This window comes from Maylandia zebra, linkage group LG12, assembly GCF_041146795.1.
Source record: "Maylandia zebra isolate NMK-2024a linkage group LG12, Mzebra_GT3a, whole genome shotgun sequence".
NCBI lineage: Eukaryota > Metazoa > Chordata > Actinopteri > Cichliformes > Cichlidae > Maylandia > Maylandia zebra.
The window spans coordinates 30148870-30169988 of NC_135178.1; the positions used below are offsets into that span (position 1 = coordinate 30148870).

The following is a 21119-nucleotide window of genomic DNA, read 5'->3' on the forward strand; positions in this document are numbered from 1 at the left end:
GAAACGAATTTCCAACGCTGGAATAAATGAATCATTCTTCTGGTCACTAAACCAGAGCTTGTGACCACAGGTGAGGGTAGGAACCTGATGGGTAAATTAACAGCTCAGCTTTAATACTTGGCTTTTTACGTGGCTCTTTTTGCCATAACAGGTTGGTACTGTGGATGGTATACCAGTGAGCCCCTCAATACAATATGATACTTTAATTTAGGGCCCATGGCAAACAGTAAATGTATAAATAGTTCACTTTATGAAAAGTGTATAGGCAAAATTGAGTATTTTTTAATTTTCCCTTAGGGCAAGTTTGTATGTTTGAAAAGCAATAATAATAAAAGCGATGATGTGGCATCATTAGGAACAAACTTATTGAAAATGTCATAAAACTGTAATGATTAAAAAAATGTGAGATATGACAAAAAAATCAATTAAATTAAATTCAGTTTTATTTATACAGCGCCAAATCACAAGAACAGTTGCCTCAAGGTACTATATTGCAAGGTAAAGATCCTACATAATACAGTGAAAACAGAGAAAACCCCAAAAATTATATGACCACCTATAAGCAAGCACTTGAGAAGGAAGAACTCCCTTTTGACAAAAACCTCCAGTAGAACCAGGCGCAGGGAGTGACAGCCATCTGTCGTGAACGGTTGGAGTGAGGGAAGGAAGACAGCACAAAGACAAGAACCAGAACCAGAGATTAAAAATAACTAATAATATAAAGAGGTGTATAAACACAGAGTTATTGAAAAAGGTGATTGAAGAAGATACACTAAGTGCATCATGGGAATCTTGAACCTGCATATTTGTTTAATATGCTCATTGAAGGACATATCCTGGTCAAAAATGACTCCAAGATTATCCTCACAGTGTTACTGGAGGCCAGAGTAGTCCCATCTAGAATAAGCATCTAGTTAGATACCATGTAACTACGATTTTTAGACCGAGCATCAAAAACCTCAGTTTTATCTGAATTTAGAAGCAGGAAATTAGAGGTCAACCACATCCTTATGTCTTTAACACATTCCTGTAGTTTAACTAATTTGTGTGTGTTATCTGGCTTCATGGATAGATAAAGTTGGGTTTCATCTGCAGAGCAGTGAAAATTTATGCTATGCCTTCTAATGATACTATGTAAAGTATAGTATATTGGTAAAACATGTATAATGTAAACAGAATTGGTCCTAGCACAGAACCCTGTGGAACACCATAACTAGCCTTATTGTGTGAAGAGGACTCTCTAATCGCTGAAATAAAATATCGTCCACAGTATGGAACGCTGCACTAACGTCAAGCAGGAGAAGTCCACTGTCAGAGGTCATAAGAAGATCATTTATAACCTTCACTAAAGCTGTTTCTGTACTGTGATGGGCTCTGAAACCTGACTGATTAGCTCAAGAACAGTGCATAGACAGCTTCATCGAATGGGTTTCCTTGGCCGAGTAGCTGAATCCAAGCCTATATTACCAAGCGCAACACAAAGTGTCAGATGACATTCTCTGAAATGAAAAATCATGCTTCTCTAGCAATCCAATGGAAAAGTCTCGGTTTGGCAGTTGCCAGGAGAATGGCACTATGCAACTGCATTTTGCCAAGTGTAAAGTTTAGTGGAGGGGGAATAAAGGCGTGGGGTTGTTTTTAAAGAGTTCAGCTCAGCCCTTTAGTTCCAGTGAAAGTAAGCATACCAAGACATTTTGGATATTTTCAAACTTTATGGCAACAGTTTGGGATGCCCCCTTCCTGTTCTAATTTAAGTGTGCATCAGTCCACAAAACTCTCAAATGGACTTCTGGAAGAAAGGTCAAAGATTCCCATAAACACACTCCTAAACCTTGTGGAAGGCCTTACCAAAAGAACTGAAACTACCACCCCACCCCACTAGGGTAGGGTGACATCTTATTAAACCTTATGGATTAGGAATGGGATATCATTTAAGTTCACATGTGTGTGAAATCAGATGAGCAAATACGTCAGGCAACACAGTGTACCTCTATAAACCAGCTACTGAAGCTATCTGTAGGATGGGAGATAAAGCTGGCAAAATGAGCAAGAGCCCATTTGTGGGGCTTTCATCTTGTGTAAATGCCACACTTAATTATATGTCTTTTCATTTCTATTTTGCACAGAAGTACAGGTTCACCAAAGTCAAGCAGTTTGTAACCTGCGCGTGACCATGGTTGTAAGGCAGTTTGCAAATGAAGGTCAGATGACATATTTTGACCCATTCGAACAACCTTAACCCATTGTATCAGTAACAGGAATAACACCTGAAGGTCACTACTGCCTGCAGGAAAGTGTGAACTCCTGCAGTGGTTTTTGTTTGCTTAGTTTTGAGTGTTGGAGAACAATGTACTGGTGTGTGTATGTGTGAAAGTGTCTGCGTATGCGTATGCACTAGAGGACAGTGTTATATTGTTTTGGAGCCTTGTGGTTGGGACAGAGCTAACACCTGAATGAACCTGTCACTGCAGACACATTGCTTTTTCAGCTCCAGCGATTACACTGCACCCAAACACACTGAACAATTTTTGGGTGGTGCTTTGTACATGTGTGTATGTGTAAGCGTGTGTGTGAAACAGGGAGAGGAGTGTGTTACTTGTGCACTGGCTGTGTGCAAGTGTCTGTGAGTGTGAGAGAGACAGGAATAGATAGCAAGAGTGACAGAGCGTTGTGTCTCAGAGTGTACATGTCTAAACTACTGCTGTGTGTTGGGTTTCACCCAGGAAAATATGAAATAGGGCTACTACTGTGTCCTTCGGGGTTTAATAATGAGTCATTTTGAGGAATATACACATGAACATGCATACATAGGGGATGGTAGACAATGGCAGTATTCAAAAATTCAATTAATTCAAGTGAAAAACAGAGGATTGCTCCTGAATATTTCATATGCAGAAAACACTAATGGAATTGGACTTGATAGTTAAGAGGATGTTTCAAGTCCAAAGATATTGATATCATTACCTCATGCTGCATTTATATCATATTGGAGGAACAGTATTAGATTTACACATCAACATCTACCCATCCATCAGTCACTTCCTCAGTGCTTGTCCAGGGTTGTAGGGATCAGTTCTCATAAGGTGAGAGGTGAGCTACACCAAGAAAGGTCTGTTGCATAAATCTAGTCAGTTAGTATTAATTTTTAGACAGTATGTGGCATGGTGGTTAGCACTGGTATCTTACAGCAGAAAGGTTTTGGGGGGTTTTCTGTTTTTTGCTGTGTCTGCATGGATTTTCTCCAGTACTCCAGCTTCCTCCCATAGTCCAAAGACATGCAGTTGGTGGAATTAGTTAACTGGTGATTGTAAAGTGTCTGTCGGTGTAACTGGTTGTCTGTTTCTGCGTTAGCCATGCAACAAACTGGTGACCTGTCTAGTGTATACCCCACCTCTCCCATTATGTTAGCTTGGATAGGCTCCGTCAACAGTGAGTTGCATAAGTGGAAGATGATGCATAGAAGGATTTTGGAAAACACCAACATCAATTTAGCGGAAAAGCATATAGCACTGTGCAAAAGTCTTTAGCCACTCCTCACTTCTTTATATGTGGTAGGAAAATGAGAAATAGGTGCAGCAAGCTATTACAACTTCTGCAAAAATAAATAGGCTTCTGATGAGGCTTCAGTGAACAGTAGACAGATCAACTGAAGAGCCAGATGCATCTCTTAAATCCTGTGTCAGGTATAGCCTTCGACTGAAAATCAGTGAAAAAACAGCTAGTTTCCAGAAAAAGCCTTTGAAAGACCTTCAGAACACCTGAAGAATTAATACTCAAGACCATTTTAAACAATTACAAGAATGTCAGGCTTCTTGGAAGGAAAATACATGTAATGGGTTATAGTAGTACAGGATCTTTTTTTTTTTTTTTCTTTTTGCGCCCGTCCCGTTTGGCTCTTTTGCCATCAGAATTGTTGTCTAAAGGCAAAGAAAGATGCCCAACGGATTTACTTTACCAAATTGACCATCCCGGCCTTGCCGTAATGGTCCATTTGATTCACCTTTTATTGTTTATTTTATTTTCACTTACTGAATACGGGACAGACTTGACTGGGGGAAAGAAGGGGAGAAAGAAAGAGGGAAAGAGAAACAGCTGAGAAGAGGGACGGGGGAGAAGGGCAAAAGACAAAAACCAACAGAATGAGCAGGAAAAAAAAATGCATATATCAATCACCTGGATCACCTGCTGAGAAAGAAAAAAGAAAACAAGCAGAAGAGAACAAGAGTAATATAATAAACAACATCACAATGATATATGGGAATATGACAGTAAATACTAAATATTAAACATTATTGTGCAGCACATAAGATCAACAGAACACAGTGTGCTTTGAGGTAGGAGCCAAAAAGGGTGTAGTTTGTGGGTGTGATCACCCGTGTGTACACCTGTGAGCATGGACGCGCTTGTTTTTTTTTTTTTTAAAAGGTTCCTTCATGTAATGATCTGCTAGAGGGTGTGGGGGGGGGGGGCCACAGCCCCGTCCTCCAGGGCATGAAGCAGGTATGGAGGAGATCAAAACTCCAGACATCCAGAGGCCCTCAGAACACAAGAGACCAAGGAAGACCAACAGAGGGGCAGCCGCGCCACTGTCCCAGAAAGAGCTGAGGAGAGTCCCAGATGAGGGCTCACTCAGCAGCCGCGGAGCAGAAGCCAGGGGGAGTTGCAGTGACGCGCCCGTGAGCTCCGCCGGCAGCCAGCCGTGCCTGAGTGACCGAGCCCCAGGCCGAGAGGCCGGGGGCACCCCACCTCCGAAGTGTAGTACACATACACTAACATTATCACTCAGCTTAACTCAAATACCTCAAAACATTGAGACTGGACTGACTAACCAACACAAAGCGCAAACACACTGACCTACACCACCAAACCATCGCACACACCAACCTGTAAATGCTCTTTTGCACAATATTATTACTAGATATATTATATATATATATATTTTTTTGCACTAACTTGTCTTGTAGCACCTTGGTTCCTGGAGGAACGTTGTTTCGCCTCACTGTGTATTTTTAAACTGTATATGGTTGAAGTGACAATAAAGTTGAACTTGGAACTTGGAACTTAGTACAGGATCTAAGGCTAAAACAGAGTTTGAAAGTCAATATTTCAAATGAAAACCAGGCTTCTTGAAGAACATCTGGAGCTCTTCTTTGGATGGTCACTGCATTTTGTGCCGAGATGATCTGACACCGCTTTAGTAATGTTGAGGTCTAGGCTCTGAGAATTATAGTCCATGATGGATAGTGTTCCACTTTGTCGTTTTTTTTTTCTATCCAGGTATGCTTTCAATGCATTGGTAATATATTTAGGATCATCATCATGCTGAAAAATGAAACCATTACCAATCAGACGTTTTCCAGATGAAATCCCATGGTGGATTAAAATCTGACAGTACTTTTCTGTTTTCATAATTCCATCAGTTTTTACAAAATCCCCAACGCCACTGGTTGAGATGCAACCTCAAACCATGACAGAACTTTGAGCGTGTTTTACAGATATCTGTAGAAACTCACCATTGTGCAGTTCTTCTGATCTCCTACATAAATACTAATATATACAAAAAAGGTGAGTAAAAGTAAATCAGAAATTCCAATTTTCATTCAACATTCCATAAGGCCTGTTGCCACTGATTTTCTGTTCAGCACTTCTGTAACTGGGCATACCTCAGCTTTTTCTCCATGTTTCTCTTAATGGTTTAATTGAGAACTTTACTGATGAGGCTTCAGCAAGCAGTAGACAGATTAAGTGAAGGGACAGATGCATCTCTCAAGTCCTTGTCAGGCATAGCATTGGACTGAAAATCTGTGAAAAATCTGTGAAAGACCTTCAAAATGCCTAAAAAACTACTGCTCAACACCATCAAGTCAGGCTTCTTGGAAGCAGATTTCATGTAATGGCTTACACATGGTTTGCATGCAGGATAAGTTAAAAGCAGGATGAGTAATAAATAAAATTGTCCTGTTTCTAGACTATATGGTTCACTATATAGCAACTTTACTGTACAGACTTAGTACTAAGAAAGAAACCATTTTAGCTGTACTATGATGTTGTGTTAGGCTTGTTAAGAGACAAAGTAAGGCGGACAGATTTGCAGAGATAGATGAAACAAAAGCAGGTCAAGGGGAGCTGACACCCATCAGCTTTCTCTCCTTAATCTATCAGTGTAACACATCTCTTGCCCCATCTCCCTAGACACAATGACATGCCAGATATCACAGGCCCTCAGCAATTGGCTTTGTCATGGCCTTTAACCCATGCGGATCTGTGTGTGTGTGTGTGTGTGTGTGTGTGTGTGTGTGTGTGTGTGTACTTGTTTTCGTGACATCTTAGGACAATTTTATGATAACACACTCACAAAATGAGGACGCTCAGAAAAATGAGGACATTTTTGAGGTCCTCATTTTTCTGAGCCTTCTAAAGTGTTCTAGAGGCTCCCAACATGCTCCCAAACCAAAAATCTCGAAAGTCCTGAAACATCACAATTTTATGAAAAAGTGTGTTTAAGTGTGTTTAGCGTTTTTGCTCACTTTCAGTTTCGCCGCCTACTGGCCAGTTTTGGAACTTAACACACTTTAAACACACTTTCAGTGACGTCACTCTGCGAGTCCTCATATTGTAGGTGTGTCAGACACAATAACACATTTGACCCAGGTTATACCCTTCTGGGGCTTAGCGGACACATGCGTGGACAGCACCTTTTAGTTCTTATGTCCAAAGTCGTATTCAATGTTGAAATGGAGGTGAACTTTATTTCAATCATTCGTGGAATAGTAACAGATGAATTTTGAGGCTTCTGAAAATTGTTCGTTCAAACCTTGCCAATTAAACAATCATTCTAACACACATCAAAAACTTTTCACATTTTTATACATATTAAGGTGAGCTATAAGCAAGGGTAACAACAGTTAAATCAGGCAAATCTTGACAAAAATGAAGGTCTTTAGATTCAGTTATCAGTACCTGCACAGCTTGGTTTCTTTTGTTGTTGACAAAATGTATCGAAATATAAAGTTTCAACATTTGTCTAATTATATTACTATTAATTAATGAGTCTTACTTCTCAAGATCAATGCACAAATTGTCTGACCTTCACTATGCAGAATGATGTGTGTGCAGATTTTGACCCTTGAAGAGTTTATATTAATCTACATTAATATAATTGCATCTGCAATCTGCAGTTGAACTTGGAGATTCCTGCCGCTGTCATCTGATTCAGTATGATCATCAGGCTCAGTCTCGACTCTGTGTATCTACAAGAATTGATGAAAAAAGTCAACACTTTATTAATTATATTTTAAATTCAACTTACCTTATACTTTTTACAATATAGTATAAAATGCATATTGTTTCTTTAAAAACTAATAACACACTATTAAAAACTGCAGAATGCACAATTCCAGCTTCATTTAGTAATTCAATTAGTAAATAAAAGTGAGTAATTAAGTCACTTAATTAACTAAGCAACTGTAAATGTCACAGAAGTACAATTCAATTTCAATTCAATTTTATTTATATAGCACCAAATCACAAAAAAAGTCGCCTCAAGGCGCTTCATAGATACAGAGAAAAACCCAACAATCATATGACCACCTATGAGCAAGCGCTTTGGCGACAGTGGGAAGGAAAAACTCCCTTTTAACAGGAAGAAACCTCTGGCAGAACCAGGCTCAGGGAGGGGCGGCCATCTGTTGCGACTGGTTGGGGTGAGAGAAGGAAAACAGGATGAAAGACATGCTGTGGAAGAGAGACAGAGGTTAATAACAGATATGATTCAATGCAGAGAGGTCTATTAACACATACTGAGTGAGAAAGGTGACTGGAAAGGAAAAACTCAATGCATCATGGGAATCCCCGGCTGCCTACGTCTATTGCAGCATAACTAAGGGAGGATTCAGGGTCACCTGGTCCAGCCCTAACTATATGCTTCAGCTAAAAGGAACGTTTTAAGCCTAATCTTGAAAGTAGAGATAGTGTCTGTCTCCCGAATCCAAACTGGAAGCTGGTTCCACAGAAAAGGGGCCTGAAAACTGAAGGCTCTGCCTCCCATTCTACTTTTAAATACTCTAGGAACAACAAGTAAGCCTGCAGTGTGAGAGCGAAGTGCTCTAATAGGGTGATATGGTACTACAAGGTCATTAAGATAAGATGGGGCCTGATTATTTAAGACCTTGTATGTGAGGAGTAGAATTTTGAATTTAATTCTGGATTTAACAGGAAGCCAATGAAGGGAAGCCAAAACAGGAGAAATCTGCTCTCTCTTTCTAGTCCCTGTCAGTACTCTTGCTGCAGCATTTTGGATTAGCTGAAGGCTTTTCATGGAGTTTTTAGGACATTCTGATAATAATGAATTACAGTAGTCCAGCCTGGAAGTAACAAATGCATGAACTAGTTTTTCAGCGTCACTAAGAGACAGGATATTTCTAACTTTAGAGATGTTGCACAAATGAAAGAAAGCAGTCTTACATATTTGTTTAATATGTGCATTGAAGGACATGTCTTGGTCAAAAATGACTCCAAGGTTCCTCACAGTATAACTGGAGGCCAAGGTAATGCCATCCAGAGTAAGAATCTGGTTAGATACCATATTTCTAAGATTTTCAGGGCCGAGTACAATAACCTCAGTTTGATCTGAATTAAGAAGCAGAAAGTTAGCGGCCATCCAGGTCTTTATGTCTTTAAGACATTCCTGCACTTTAACTAATTGGTGTGTGTTATCTGGCTTCATGGACAGATAGAGCTGGGTGTCATCTGCATAGCAGTGAAAATGTATGCTATGTCTTCTAATGATACTGCCTAGGGGAAGCATGTATAATGTAAACAGAATTGGTCCTAGCACTGAACCCTGTGGAACTCCATAATTGACCTTAGTGGGTGAAGAGGACTCTCCATTTACATGAACAAATTGTAGTCTATTAGATAGATATGATACAAACCACTGGAGTGCAGTACCTGTAATACCTACAGCATGCTCTAATCGCTCTAATAGGATATTATGGTCAACAGTATCGAACGCTGCACTAAGGCCTAGCAGGACAAGCACAGAGATGAGTCCACTGTCAGAGGCCATAAGAAGATCATTTGTAACCTTCACTAAAGCGGTTTCTGTGCTGTGATGAACTCTGAAACCTGACTGAAACTCTTCAAATAAGCCATTCCTCTGCAGATGATCTGTTAGCTGTTTGACAACTACTCTTTCAAGGATTTTTGATATGAAAGGAAGGTTGGAGATTGGCCTATAATTAGCTAAGACTGCTGGGTCTAGAGATGCTTTTTGAGTAAAGGTTTAACTACAGCCAGCTTGAAGGCCTGTGGTACATAGCCGATTATTAGAGATAGGTTGATCATATTTAAGATTGAAGCATTAATTAATGGCAGGACTTCTTTGAGCAGTTTTGTAGGAATGGGGTCTAAAAGACACGGAGGATTGGAGGAAGTAATTATAGAAGTTAACTCAGAAAGATCAGTTGGAGAAAAAGAGTCTAACTTAACATCAACGGTACTAAAAGTAGCTGTAGATAATGTTACATCTGTGGGATGATTATTGGTAATTTTTTTCTCTAATGATAAGAATTTTATTTGTGAAGAAGTTCATGAAGTCATTACTAGTTAACGATGGTTGGCTCAAAAGAGCTCTGACTGTTTGTCAGCCTGGCTACAGTGCTGAAGAGAAACCTGGGGTTGTTCTTATTGTCTTCAATCAGTGACAAATAGTAAGATGTTCTGGCTTTGCGGGGGGCTTTCTTATAAATCAGCAAAATATTTCTCCAATTATGATGATCCTCTAAATTTGTGACACGCCATTTCCTCTCCAGCTTACGAGTCATCTGCTTTAGGCTACGTGTTTGAGAATTATACCACAGAGTCAGGTACTTCTGATCTGAGACCTTAGTTTTCACAGGAGCTACAGTATCCAGAGTCATATGTAGTGAGGAGGTAAAATTATTATTAACAAGATAATTGACCTCTGTTGGGGTAGCGTTCAGATAGCTGCTCTGCTCTGTGTTGGTACAGGTCATTGAAGATGATAACAGTGGGTGGATTACATTCTTAAACATAGTTACAGCGCTTTCAGAAAGACATCTGTGATAAAGTCTACTCTCCACTGCTGTGTAATCAATTATTGTAAATGTAAATGTTATCAGGAAATGATCAGACAGGAGAGGGTTTTCAGGAAACACTGTTAAATGTTCAGTTTCTATGCCATATGTTAAAAACAAGATCTAGAGTGTGATTAAAGTGGTGGGTGGGTTCTTTTACATTTTGAGAGAAGCCAATTGAGTCTAATAACAGATTAAATGCCATGTTGAGGCTGTCATTCTTAGCATCTACATGGATGTTAAAATCACCCACAATAATTATTTTATCTGAGCTGAGCACTAAATCAGATAAAAAGTCTGAGAAATCAGAGAGAAACTCTGTGTAAGGCCCAGGTGGACAATAGATGATAACAAATAAGACTGGTTTCTAAAATTTTTCAGCTGGGGTGGACAATGCTAAGCATCAGGCTTTCAAATGAATTAAAAGTCTGTCTTGGTCTTTCATTAATTAATAGGCTGGTGTGAAAAATTGCTGCCACACCGCCCCCTCGGCCTGTGCTTCGAGGTTTCTGGTAGTTAGAATGACTCGGGGGTGTTGATTCATTTAAACTAACATAATCATCCTGCTAAAACCAGGTTTCTGTAAGGCAGAGTAAATCGATTTGTTGATCAATTATTAAGTCATGTACTAACAGAGACTTGGAGGAGAGAGACCTAATATTTAATAATCCACATTTCACTGTTTTACTCTTTAGTTAGGATGTGGATACTGTATTGTTCTTTCTTTGTAATTGTTTATGTTTAAGTTGTTTGTTGCTGGTTTTTAGTTTGTTTTTTGTCTGTTTGGAAGCTGACACAGTCTCTATGGAGATGGGTTTTTGGGGGGGTAGCAGGAGGAGAGAAGCTGCAGAGAGGCGTGTAAGACTGCAACTCTGCTTCCTGGTCCCAACTCTGTACTATGATGTTGTGTTAGGCTTGTTAAGAGACAAAGTAAGGCGGACAGATTTGCAGAGATAGATGAAACAAAAGCAGGTCAAGGGGAGCTGACACCCATCAGCTTTCTCTCCTTAATCTATCAGTGTAACACATCTCTTGCCCCATCTCCCTAGACACAATGACATGCCAGATATCACAGGCCCTCAGCAATTGGCTTTGTCATGGCCTTTAACCCATGCGGATCTGTGTGTGTGTGTGTGTGTGTGTGTGTGTGTGTGTGTGTGTGTAGTAGATGGTACTTTAAAACACAAGCTCAAAAATTAATTTACAGCTACTCTTTCTTTGTAATGCTCCACTAGCCACTGAACACATGTAAATCTGTGCTTGTGTTTGTGTGTTTGCTGAGGTTGGGTGTTAATAAAGACGAGAAACAGAGAATCCTTAAAAATAGAATTAGACATATAGCCACACAGAGAGTTTTCAGTTGTTAAAATGTAGATGAAATATCAGTTATTATCCTGTGAAATCATTGGCTCTGGTGTATTGCAAATGTTATCTCCAAAATGCAACCCAGGAAACCTTTTCTGTTCTACTTGCTATGAACCGTAAAGTGGGTATCTGTGACTTCTATCTCGATGCAGAAATTTACACACATATTACAGGTAGCTTTTCTATTTAATACAGGATATGTTTCTTTTGCTCTGTGTGTGACATCTTAAAGTGGGAAAAACACAGCATTTTATGACACTTTTGTTGTAGATTTTTTTTGTCGTTCATTTATCCCAACTCTGACCACAGTGTTCACTACTGACACTGACTTTCAGACACCACACTCTATTTCAAAGCTGGCTGAAGTCTAGAAGAAGAAGAAGATGCAAAGAATTTGTGTGGTGACAAATGATAGAATGGTCTGTAATTCACAGTAGCAGCAGGTAGAATCAGGATGTCTGACAGGCAAGGAAGCAAAGCAGGTAATGACAGTCTGAAAAGTTATAAGGGCATGATGTGCTGCAGGAATCCAAGTTGTCAAAATGACAGACACATTTCTGTGGATACAAATGAGGACATGAATCGGGATGTATGTGAAGAGAAGATTTCTTAAGTTGCAGTAGTTTCCCAGGTAGAAAGTTTTAAGTGAATCAGTTACTGATGCGCGCAATACCAAAAGTTTATTAATGGTTAGGTTAATCGGGTAAACTTTTTACATCAGTTTGTTCTCATCTCAAAGAGCAATTTAATACCACATTTTCAGATACCTAATGCTACACACTATTATGCAGTTGGGGCCCTGTGGCATTGGTACTGACATGCTATCTATGGCAATGTCAGCCACCAGGAGCCACGGTATCAATATTAGAGAGCCACAAATCTGTATTAGGAGGTTGAAGAGGTGTTAGTGACATATACTGGGAGTTCATTTTCTTTCTTTCTTTTTTTTGCAAAGTTGTTCAATTTTTCACCTTTTTCAACCGAAATTGTTCTTTTTTTTCTTACTTTTTAGGTTTAAGCACTGCAAACTACTTGTTGAGGTTTAGCACAACAACATGTTTTAGGTTAAAACACACACGCCTCCACAGCAATAACTGTGATGATTGACAAATAATGATTTAGGGGTTACAGACCCCTCCCTTAGCTCTGGGGCACATAAACCAAAGGACACCTTGTGCATAAATGAGCCACACCAGCAGCTGTGATAAACAGTGCTAAGCGATGATGTGGGAATTAGAAAAGGCTTGTCCGTCAAGGCAGTTATCCAAAGGGTGTACATTAAATATGCAGTTTTACTTTAAACAGTAGGATCTCGAGCAAGTTTGTAAGACTTAAAACCTGCTCAGCTAAGATGTGTACCCCATAATGAGGTTCTGTTCTGATATGATATGGAGTTTCTGATAATGACATTGCTTTGTATTAAACACTGTTTTTCTTTGTTCCTTAAAACATTTGGTCATTATCATTTTCATAAGTAGTGGTAGTAGTGTTTGGTCAGTGTCAGGAATTGTGACTGGCTCAAGGGTACCCATTCTGAATATTTTAAAGAACAAATAAATTATTCTACCATATAAAAATAATAACTGTAATCTACGTATTATATTGGTCTCCACTGCCTTTGTGTTAGTATGTTAGTGATGTCTAAATCCATAGAGCATCCTATAAAGACAGCAAATATTTCTAATATCTCTAACATCTCTAACCACTGTTTGTCTTTGCAGTTTAGAAAGTCCTTCCTATGAGGTGATGCAGCTCGACTTTGAGGTGGATAACGTGATTAACCTGGTGCCAACCCAGACTCTACACTGGAGCATTGAATACCCAGCTGGCACACAGACAACTTCCAGGCAAACAGAGAAAGTTTCACACCTCTATATCAGCAGCGCCGACATACAGGGCATCGTACCACTGGCTGAGGTAAGGGATGATTTGATAGATGAGTACAGATATAGATATCTATGAGCATACATATTGACATTCCCAGCAGCACACACTTGTTACATTTGCTGGAATAGACTTAATTTTTCCCTCCATTTCCCTCCTCCTTCTAACCTTTTTGCTGACACCCCCAGCCACCTCCTTCCTCTAGGGTGATCAAAGCTGGAAAGGTCAACTTGTTTACCCCCTCCTGTTGCTACAAGCCTCCCGGTCTCTCTCTCTCACTCTCTCTCTCTCCCACCTTCTTAGACAGACACACAGCAGTTTTTTTTCCTCACAGGTTTCAAAATAATAAGCAGCCTCACAAGCAGTCATGCAGATTGACAGACTGACATAGAGTCACTCACACAGACCTTGTAATAACAATCATTGCCTAAAATTCACAGATGCCCTTACTTTCACTTCCCTATTGTATCCTGTAGGTGTCCTTCCTTGTAATAATTAAATACAAAGGCTGCCCTTTATACATATGTAAATTGAGTTCAGTTCAGTTTTGTTTATATAATGCCAAATCACAACAACATTCACCTCAAGGCACTTTCTATTCTAAGGTGAAGACCCTTCAATAATACAGAGGAAACTCTAAAAAATCTAAAGCACATGGCGACAGTGGGAAGGAAAAACAACCCTTTAACAGGAAAAAATATCTGGCATCTGCCTGATGCCTTTATTGGTGTTTATTGGACTGGTGGTCCTCTGCCATGACCATTTGGAGTTGAGGGGAAAACCTTCCATGTTCTTAGACTTTAAAAAGCACTGACATTAGCAACAAGTCTTCAGAACAAAACCAAAGGATTAAAAATAGGCATTTATTTATTTATTATACACTTGGAAAATGAGAGGAAATAATCTAATGCTAATAACATATTGGCACTGTAAATTAGCTGTAGTGGGCAGCAGACCATACTAGGCAGCAAATTTGAAAGATCATAGCAAATGTTACACAAATACTTTAATTAAACTCTTAATTAAACCTTTTATGGGGTCCAGTCAAAAACGGCCAAGCACTATTCCATTCATCCATCCATCTTCTTTTGCTTATTTGCATATCTTTTGATATGCAAGCCTATCCCAGCTTGCATAGGGTGCGATGCAGGGTATAGCCTGGAGAGGTCGCCAGTTAATCTCAGGGCCAGCACTAATTGATGCATCCATCCATTTTATTTTGCTTATCTAAATCAGGGTCGTGGGCCATGAAGCCTGTCCCAGCTGCTATGCAAGAGCCAGTGTGGTTCCAGCACTAATTCAAATTCTGTTAAATAATATGATATGTTTAATTTACATTTAATTTGAATTTTTTAACTTTTGTTGTTTTTTTTTTGTTTTGTTTTTTTTTGTTGCTTGCATTATTTATTTGAGTCTTCGTTGAGTTCTTTGAGATTTATAAGTACAAGGAAATGAACAAAAATAGTTACAGTGTATAAAACATATCTATTTGGAGAAGTAAAACAAATTTCACCGTAAATGAGTAAAATGATCTTTTACTCTTTAGTACTGTAGATTTGGTGCATACAGAGAGAGACAGAGAGAGAAAGAAAAAGACTCATAAAGTTAAATTTAAAACTGTCTGCCTGCAACATTTCTATTAAGACAAAATATCCCTATTACAACATACACTGGAAAGCCCAAACAGCTCTGGCTAAAGCAACCAAGAACCCTTAGGCTAAAAAGCGAGGCGGGGAATGCTTTTCAAAATGCTCCTAGTTCCATTACCACTGAGGTAGAGCTAATCTGCCCTGATAGCCCTCCTTCAAACAGCAAAGCCCTAGTGACAAAACCCAATTTTGTTCAGGTCTCTGCACCCCCTGTCTTTTTCACACACTGCAAAAAGCAAGCTTGAAACCATCATTTCGAATAGCAGGGCTGTTGGGATTTTGCTTTGCTCAGTGTGAATGGAACGTCAGGATGAGCTACAGCTTCTGACACTCTACACTTTATAACATAACCGAAGATTTTTTATCACTGTTATTATTAGAGTGATGGATATTTACTTATATGAAATTTACATTAAACATAAATGACATTACTACATGTTTTATTACAAAAAGAGTCAATATTTCTATTGGATAATACAAGGCTTCCTTTTTGGGTTGGGGTTTTTTTGCCCCCGATTGTATCATAATAAATATATATAATTTAGAATTCATTCATGTATATAATTCATATATAATTCAGCTTTTGTGAACATAAATTAGGTGTTGTGGGAATGAAAAGCAAAATTATTTTATGCCTTTATAATGTGTTATAAGTGCAAAACTGCAAAAGTTGGTCATTTTAGTTGATTGCTGGGTTGTTGCTATACGCAACATAATGATGGCATAATGACTGACATGGGTGTACAAATGTTTGGTTCAGTTCATTTTAAAAAACATGATTTGTATTTATAGCCATATTTTTTATGGTGGTCCTATCATTATTATTATTGTGAATATAAAAACTATACTGTATACTGCAGCAAAAAATGTAACTTTTTTTTTAAATCTGATAAATAAATGCTTTAAATGACTAAATTATTAGAGAATTCTACATTAAAAAAAAATCCTTGGAAGGTTATAAAACGGAAACACACAATTGTCTGGTGTTTAGTTAGGGTCATTTAATCTCAAATTAGCCAAATTAGCTCCGAACATTGAGCACCTGAAAACAACCCATTCTTTTACAAATGTTTGTACTACCAGTCTGCATCCCAAGGTTTTTGGTGCGTTTATACATTTGTGGTCGTGGACGTGATTGGAACGTCTGAATTTCTATGAGTTAGATGGGTGAGTGAGTACTTTTGGCAAGATGGTGTGTATTAAAATGGTTGTTAAATTCCAGCATCATACATTTAGCTCTTTGAGATATCCATGTTCAAAAACTGCCTCAGATTTCAATGTGCAAAAAAGTGGACTGACCATTTTTGAAAAATATATATCTTTGTTTTGATACATGAAACTAAAATTTGATAACTTTGAAACATAAAAATGTTATGCAAATTGGAGATGGTCAAGTATACGGCCTGTTTTGATTTCAGACACAACAACCTGTTGTTGTGATTAGAAGTTATCAACATGACTAAGAATGATTATATGTAACTGAAGCAGTTTTCTAATTGCCTCCAGCATTACATGGATAAAAAAATACATCTGTTGTCTCTGTCACTCCTAACTCCTAGTTACACACATAAAGAAATGTATTTGTATCCACACATGGGCACAGACATTTTTTCTTTCCCTCCCTCTATCTCTCTTTCGCCCCTCTCCTTAGGTAAAAGCATCAAAATGGCTGCTATTACGAGCCATTTGGGCTTCCAAATTTGTTTACCAGAACTCCTGACCAGGTCTTGATTGCTGGTTGGTTATTTAAGGTGACTTTCACTGAGAGGGGTCTTACCAGAGCCAAGATGAAAGCTCCAACTTTTCTGGGTTTTCTTGGAGAGAAGGAATGATAAAAGAATAAAATTATGAGCTGCTAGTGAATCTTCAAAAAGAGCTGGATGAAAATGCTTTCACACTATCATCTATCCTTTTTTTCTATCCACATCTCGAAAACATGAAATCCTTCTCACAGCTGTTTAAACAGCCTAAAAGCTAAATATGATGTAACCTTTCATCACAAGCACTCTAGACTGACCTTAAAGCATAATTTCCTAGCCATTTGTTTGGTTGATTTAACTCCACTTTATCCATCTTCTACCAGCCTCCAAATCAAAAGTCAGCTTATCAACAGGTCTGATGTGATAGTGCAGTGTATTCTATTTTACAAGGCAGCAATGAAAAACAGAGCCCTGGCTGTCATTACCAAAGCCCTCTCCGACATTTTCCTCCTAATTCCATATATCCATTACGGTTCTGGTCTGTTGCCTGAGCTGGAAAGAAAGAGGTCCTCTTCAGGAAACGATGGATTATTAGGAGTAATTTATCTCCTGTAGGGGTGGAAAAATTGGTTTCATCTTTTACAGAGGAGAGGTGACTGGGGCAGAAACAGTTGTTAGGGAAAGAAGAGTGACAAAAGAGAGCTATGTAGAAATAGAGACAGAATGGCAGAAATTAGCAACAAAAATTGGGATTCAATTTAAGACAGTTAGCATTTGTCTAGCAAAAGATTGGCATTGATTTCTGCCAACGGTTAGATCAAGAACAAAACACAGATTAATATTAACTAAGCAATTTACAATACCTTGTAATCCAATGCCAAAAAACGGGAACAAATCCAATTCCTGTCACTGACTTCTCAAACAAACCGTCCATCATAAAATTCGCAGAGCATTTGCTGAATAGGAGCAAAGAGGACTTTGAATTTATTGCCTAAGGAGAACAGCAGGGTGGAGGAAAAGAACTGCAAAGAACCCTGAAAACTCTGAATAGTGAATATGTGAATTTCCTATTTTGAAAAGTGGGTTGTCATACTTGAATGGACCCACAGTGACGGCCAATGGTGGCCTTTATTTGTCCCAGACAGTCCTCTCAAATCTGACGGTGAAAATTTTTCTGAAGAATATGGGCAATAAACCCGTTAAAGCTTTGATTAGGATGTAGTAACACACACTGCGTTCACATTTTAAGACAGTCAATTCACCGCCTATTGCCTCATGTAAGTAACTTTGGCAATTGTGCTATTTGCATTAAATCCATATGTTTTGTCCCACTATATGAATTTCAGATGATATTCACTTTAGGTGGTAATATCAAAAAGTGTGATAAGAACCATACACGATGTCTGTATGTCATGACATGGGTTGTAAGAAAGGAGTTGTATCTGCTGTTTTATCTGAAGTGTATTGGATGCATAACCTAATTGCTATGAATTAAAAGATGGCACTGAAGACTTCAGTTATAAAATGTCCAAATGAAATAAGCCTTAAATACCTTTTTGAAGCTTTTTGAAGTGTAAGTCAACATAAGTCTTAGTTTCTGCACTTGTTTACTTGAGGATCTCAGAGAAAACATATCTGAAATAGCTGCAAAGTTTGACTGCACATTGTTATTATTCCAACCAAAATGTCCTGGTGAAGGTGAAGAAAGGATATCAAATCACGGGAGAGATTTGAAACAGAGAAGAATTTTTCAAATTCTAACATACAATGTATACGGTGTAGCATGTTTATTATAGTCCATATAATGTCTATATGTTATACAGACGTTCAGTACTTTTGTCCATATAGTGTATACGGATAAAACATTGTGATCATACACCATATGGGAAACAGTACTGAACTATATACACATTATAGCATGAGGTGCCATAGCATGGAAACCCACGCCATGATGCTCCCGCTGGACAGTTGTTATGCTGATGTTAATACCAGAGGAGGTTTGGGGCTCTGCAGTTATCGAGTTACCAGAGCATTGTGAACTTTTATGCATTATGGACTTCACAGCATTCAACGACTCCAATCTGTAACTGGTGACACCTCAGTTAGATTAAGAAGTGTGAGCAAAACATTTTGCCCATATTGTGTACAAACAGTGCAAACTAAAAACAGGGTGTAGCTGAGAATGATGGGATGCCATGTATCTTGCAAGTGACTGGTCAGAAAGTACAGGCATATAACCGCTGAGCTGATGGTGCCACTAGTAAAAACCTTAGAGGATACTCATAGTGATTCTAATTCATTTTAAGAAGTGCACCAATACCAAAACCAAATATGATGATATCCAATAGTTTTCAGTATTTCTCTCAAAACCACGTCACTAATACAAAAGTGTCATTAACAGGATAAACTGTCTCATAACATGAACGTCTTTGCCATAGTGTTTGAAATGGCCAAGTTTCATTAGCAATGACTGCATTGCATTGTATGTTTTTTGGATGAACTACTGTAAAAATATAGAAGTAAAGAGAAAAATAGGGACAAAGAACCCTATTTCGTTACTTAGGAGAAAACAAAATGAAAAGGAATGTCAGAGTGGGCCTACTATACCTTCCTATAGAGTTGTTTTATAAGCTAAAAATAATTGAACCATAATAACGTTGTTTTATGCTCTCCGCAGGTGTCATTACACACTTCAGCAGAGTGGTTTCAGAGGGAAAGAAATCTGCACATGCATTCACAATAATGCTTTTGTATCTGATGCTTTGTGCATACATTTATTTCTTTATTATGTGAAGAAAAGGGTAGTGAATAAATGTTTTTTGTTCCCATTGTCTTCTTTTGGGATTAAGTAGTTTATATTTCATCCACCCCTCTTTTCCCCTCTTTTCTCCTCCATCTCACCTCATTTTTCATTATTCCCACCCTTCCTTCTGTTTCTGTGTCCCCCTATCTGGTCTTCATTACTATCCTCTGTCTATTTCTCCACTGAGTTTCACCTCTCTCTGAGGCTTTGCTATGTAATTAATTCTTAATTAGAACACTTGTTTATCTTTGTTGCTTAAAGATGCGCTCATGTGTGTATGTGTGCATGTGCAGACCTCTTAGCAGAGCAGTTATGCTAAGTGGCTTCTTAATTTGCCTCCTCTTATTGGTTCCCTGTAAGAGGAAGTTAGTAAGTGGGAAGAAGACACTGAAAAGTCAATAATCTTTTGATGAAATCTCGCACACACCACCACCACATTGCTTTCAAACTCAGTTTTACTATTTTCATGGTGTATAAGTTTATTAACAGCTGCATTTTCATGCCTATTTCCCAATTCCAGTCCTCTATACATTATATATAGCTTTTTGTCTGTTTATACTAATATCAACACACAGTAAAATCAGTCGAATAGAGTAAGACAAATAAAGATTTGATCCCTTCTATAGTTCTACTGAACAGTCCCTGATTTTATATTAGTTTTGTTTTAATGGAGAGATACAGAAAATCGACCGAAAATCCAGGAGAAACATATTACATGCACTGTACATAAAATGTATACGTTGATTTGCATGTCACTGTGTGAAACAAGTATTTGATCCCCTAAAATATGACTTAATACTTGGTGAAGAAAACGTTGTTGATAAACACAGCAGTGAGGTATTTTCTCATAGTTTTGCACACATCTCGGGAGGGATTTTGGTCCATTTCTCTTTACAGAAACTCTTGAAATTCAGGTTTCACAGCTGCTACTTAGTAACTCGAAGCTTCGGCTCCCTCTACAGATTGTCTATAGGATTGAGGTCTGGAAATTGACATGGCCATTCCATTACCTTAATGTGCTTCTTCTTTAGCCATTCCTTTGTTGTCTTGGCGGTATGTTTTGGACCATTGCATGGTGGACGACCCATCTTCAGTGTATTAGCTTAGGGAATGAGGTTCTTATCCAAGATTTTATAGTGAAGTTGTACTGTACCCTTAGCAAAAAAAAAAAAAAAAAAAAGGATAATGTATCCAGCTCCACTTGACTGTGCGGATGGTGTTCTTTGGGTCATACTTACATACTTAGGATTTCTTTTCCTCTAAACACGATGGGTTGAGTTATTGCCAAAGAGCTCAATTTTGGTTTCATCTTACCACAGCACTTTCTCCCAAGCCTTCTCTGAATTATTTAGGTCCTCACTGGCAAACATAAGACAGGCCTGTACATCTGCTTTCTTGAACAGGGGGACTTTTGTCATTGCTGCATTATGACAGAGTGTGTTACCAATTGTGTGCTTGGTGACTGTGGTCTAACCTGCCTTCAGATCATTTACAAGCTCCTCTAGTAGTTTCGGGTTGACCCACAACCTTTGTCATGTTCATCTTCACACATCATGAGACAAGATTATGCATGGAGCTCCTGGCCATAGGCAACTGGTGGTCATTTTATATTTCTTCGATT

The 21119-nt window shown here is 38.5% G+C and overlaps 1 protein-coding gene across 1 annotated transcript in view; it reads left to right on the plus strand.

Annotated features, from left to right (window-relative positions):
* Positions 1 to 21119, plus strand: part of si:dkey-215k6.1 (transmembrane protein 132C) — a 293749-nt gene that overhangs the window by 195203 nt on the left and 77427 nt on the right. Inside the window, exon 5 of the mRNA XM_004546915.4 lies at positions 13184 to 13379. Coding sequence (XP_004546972.1) covers positions 13184 to 13379 — 196 coding nt within the window. The remainder of the gene's footprint in view (positions 1 to 13183; positions 13380 to 21119) is intronic.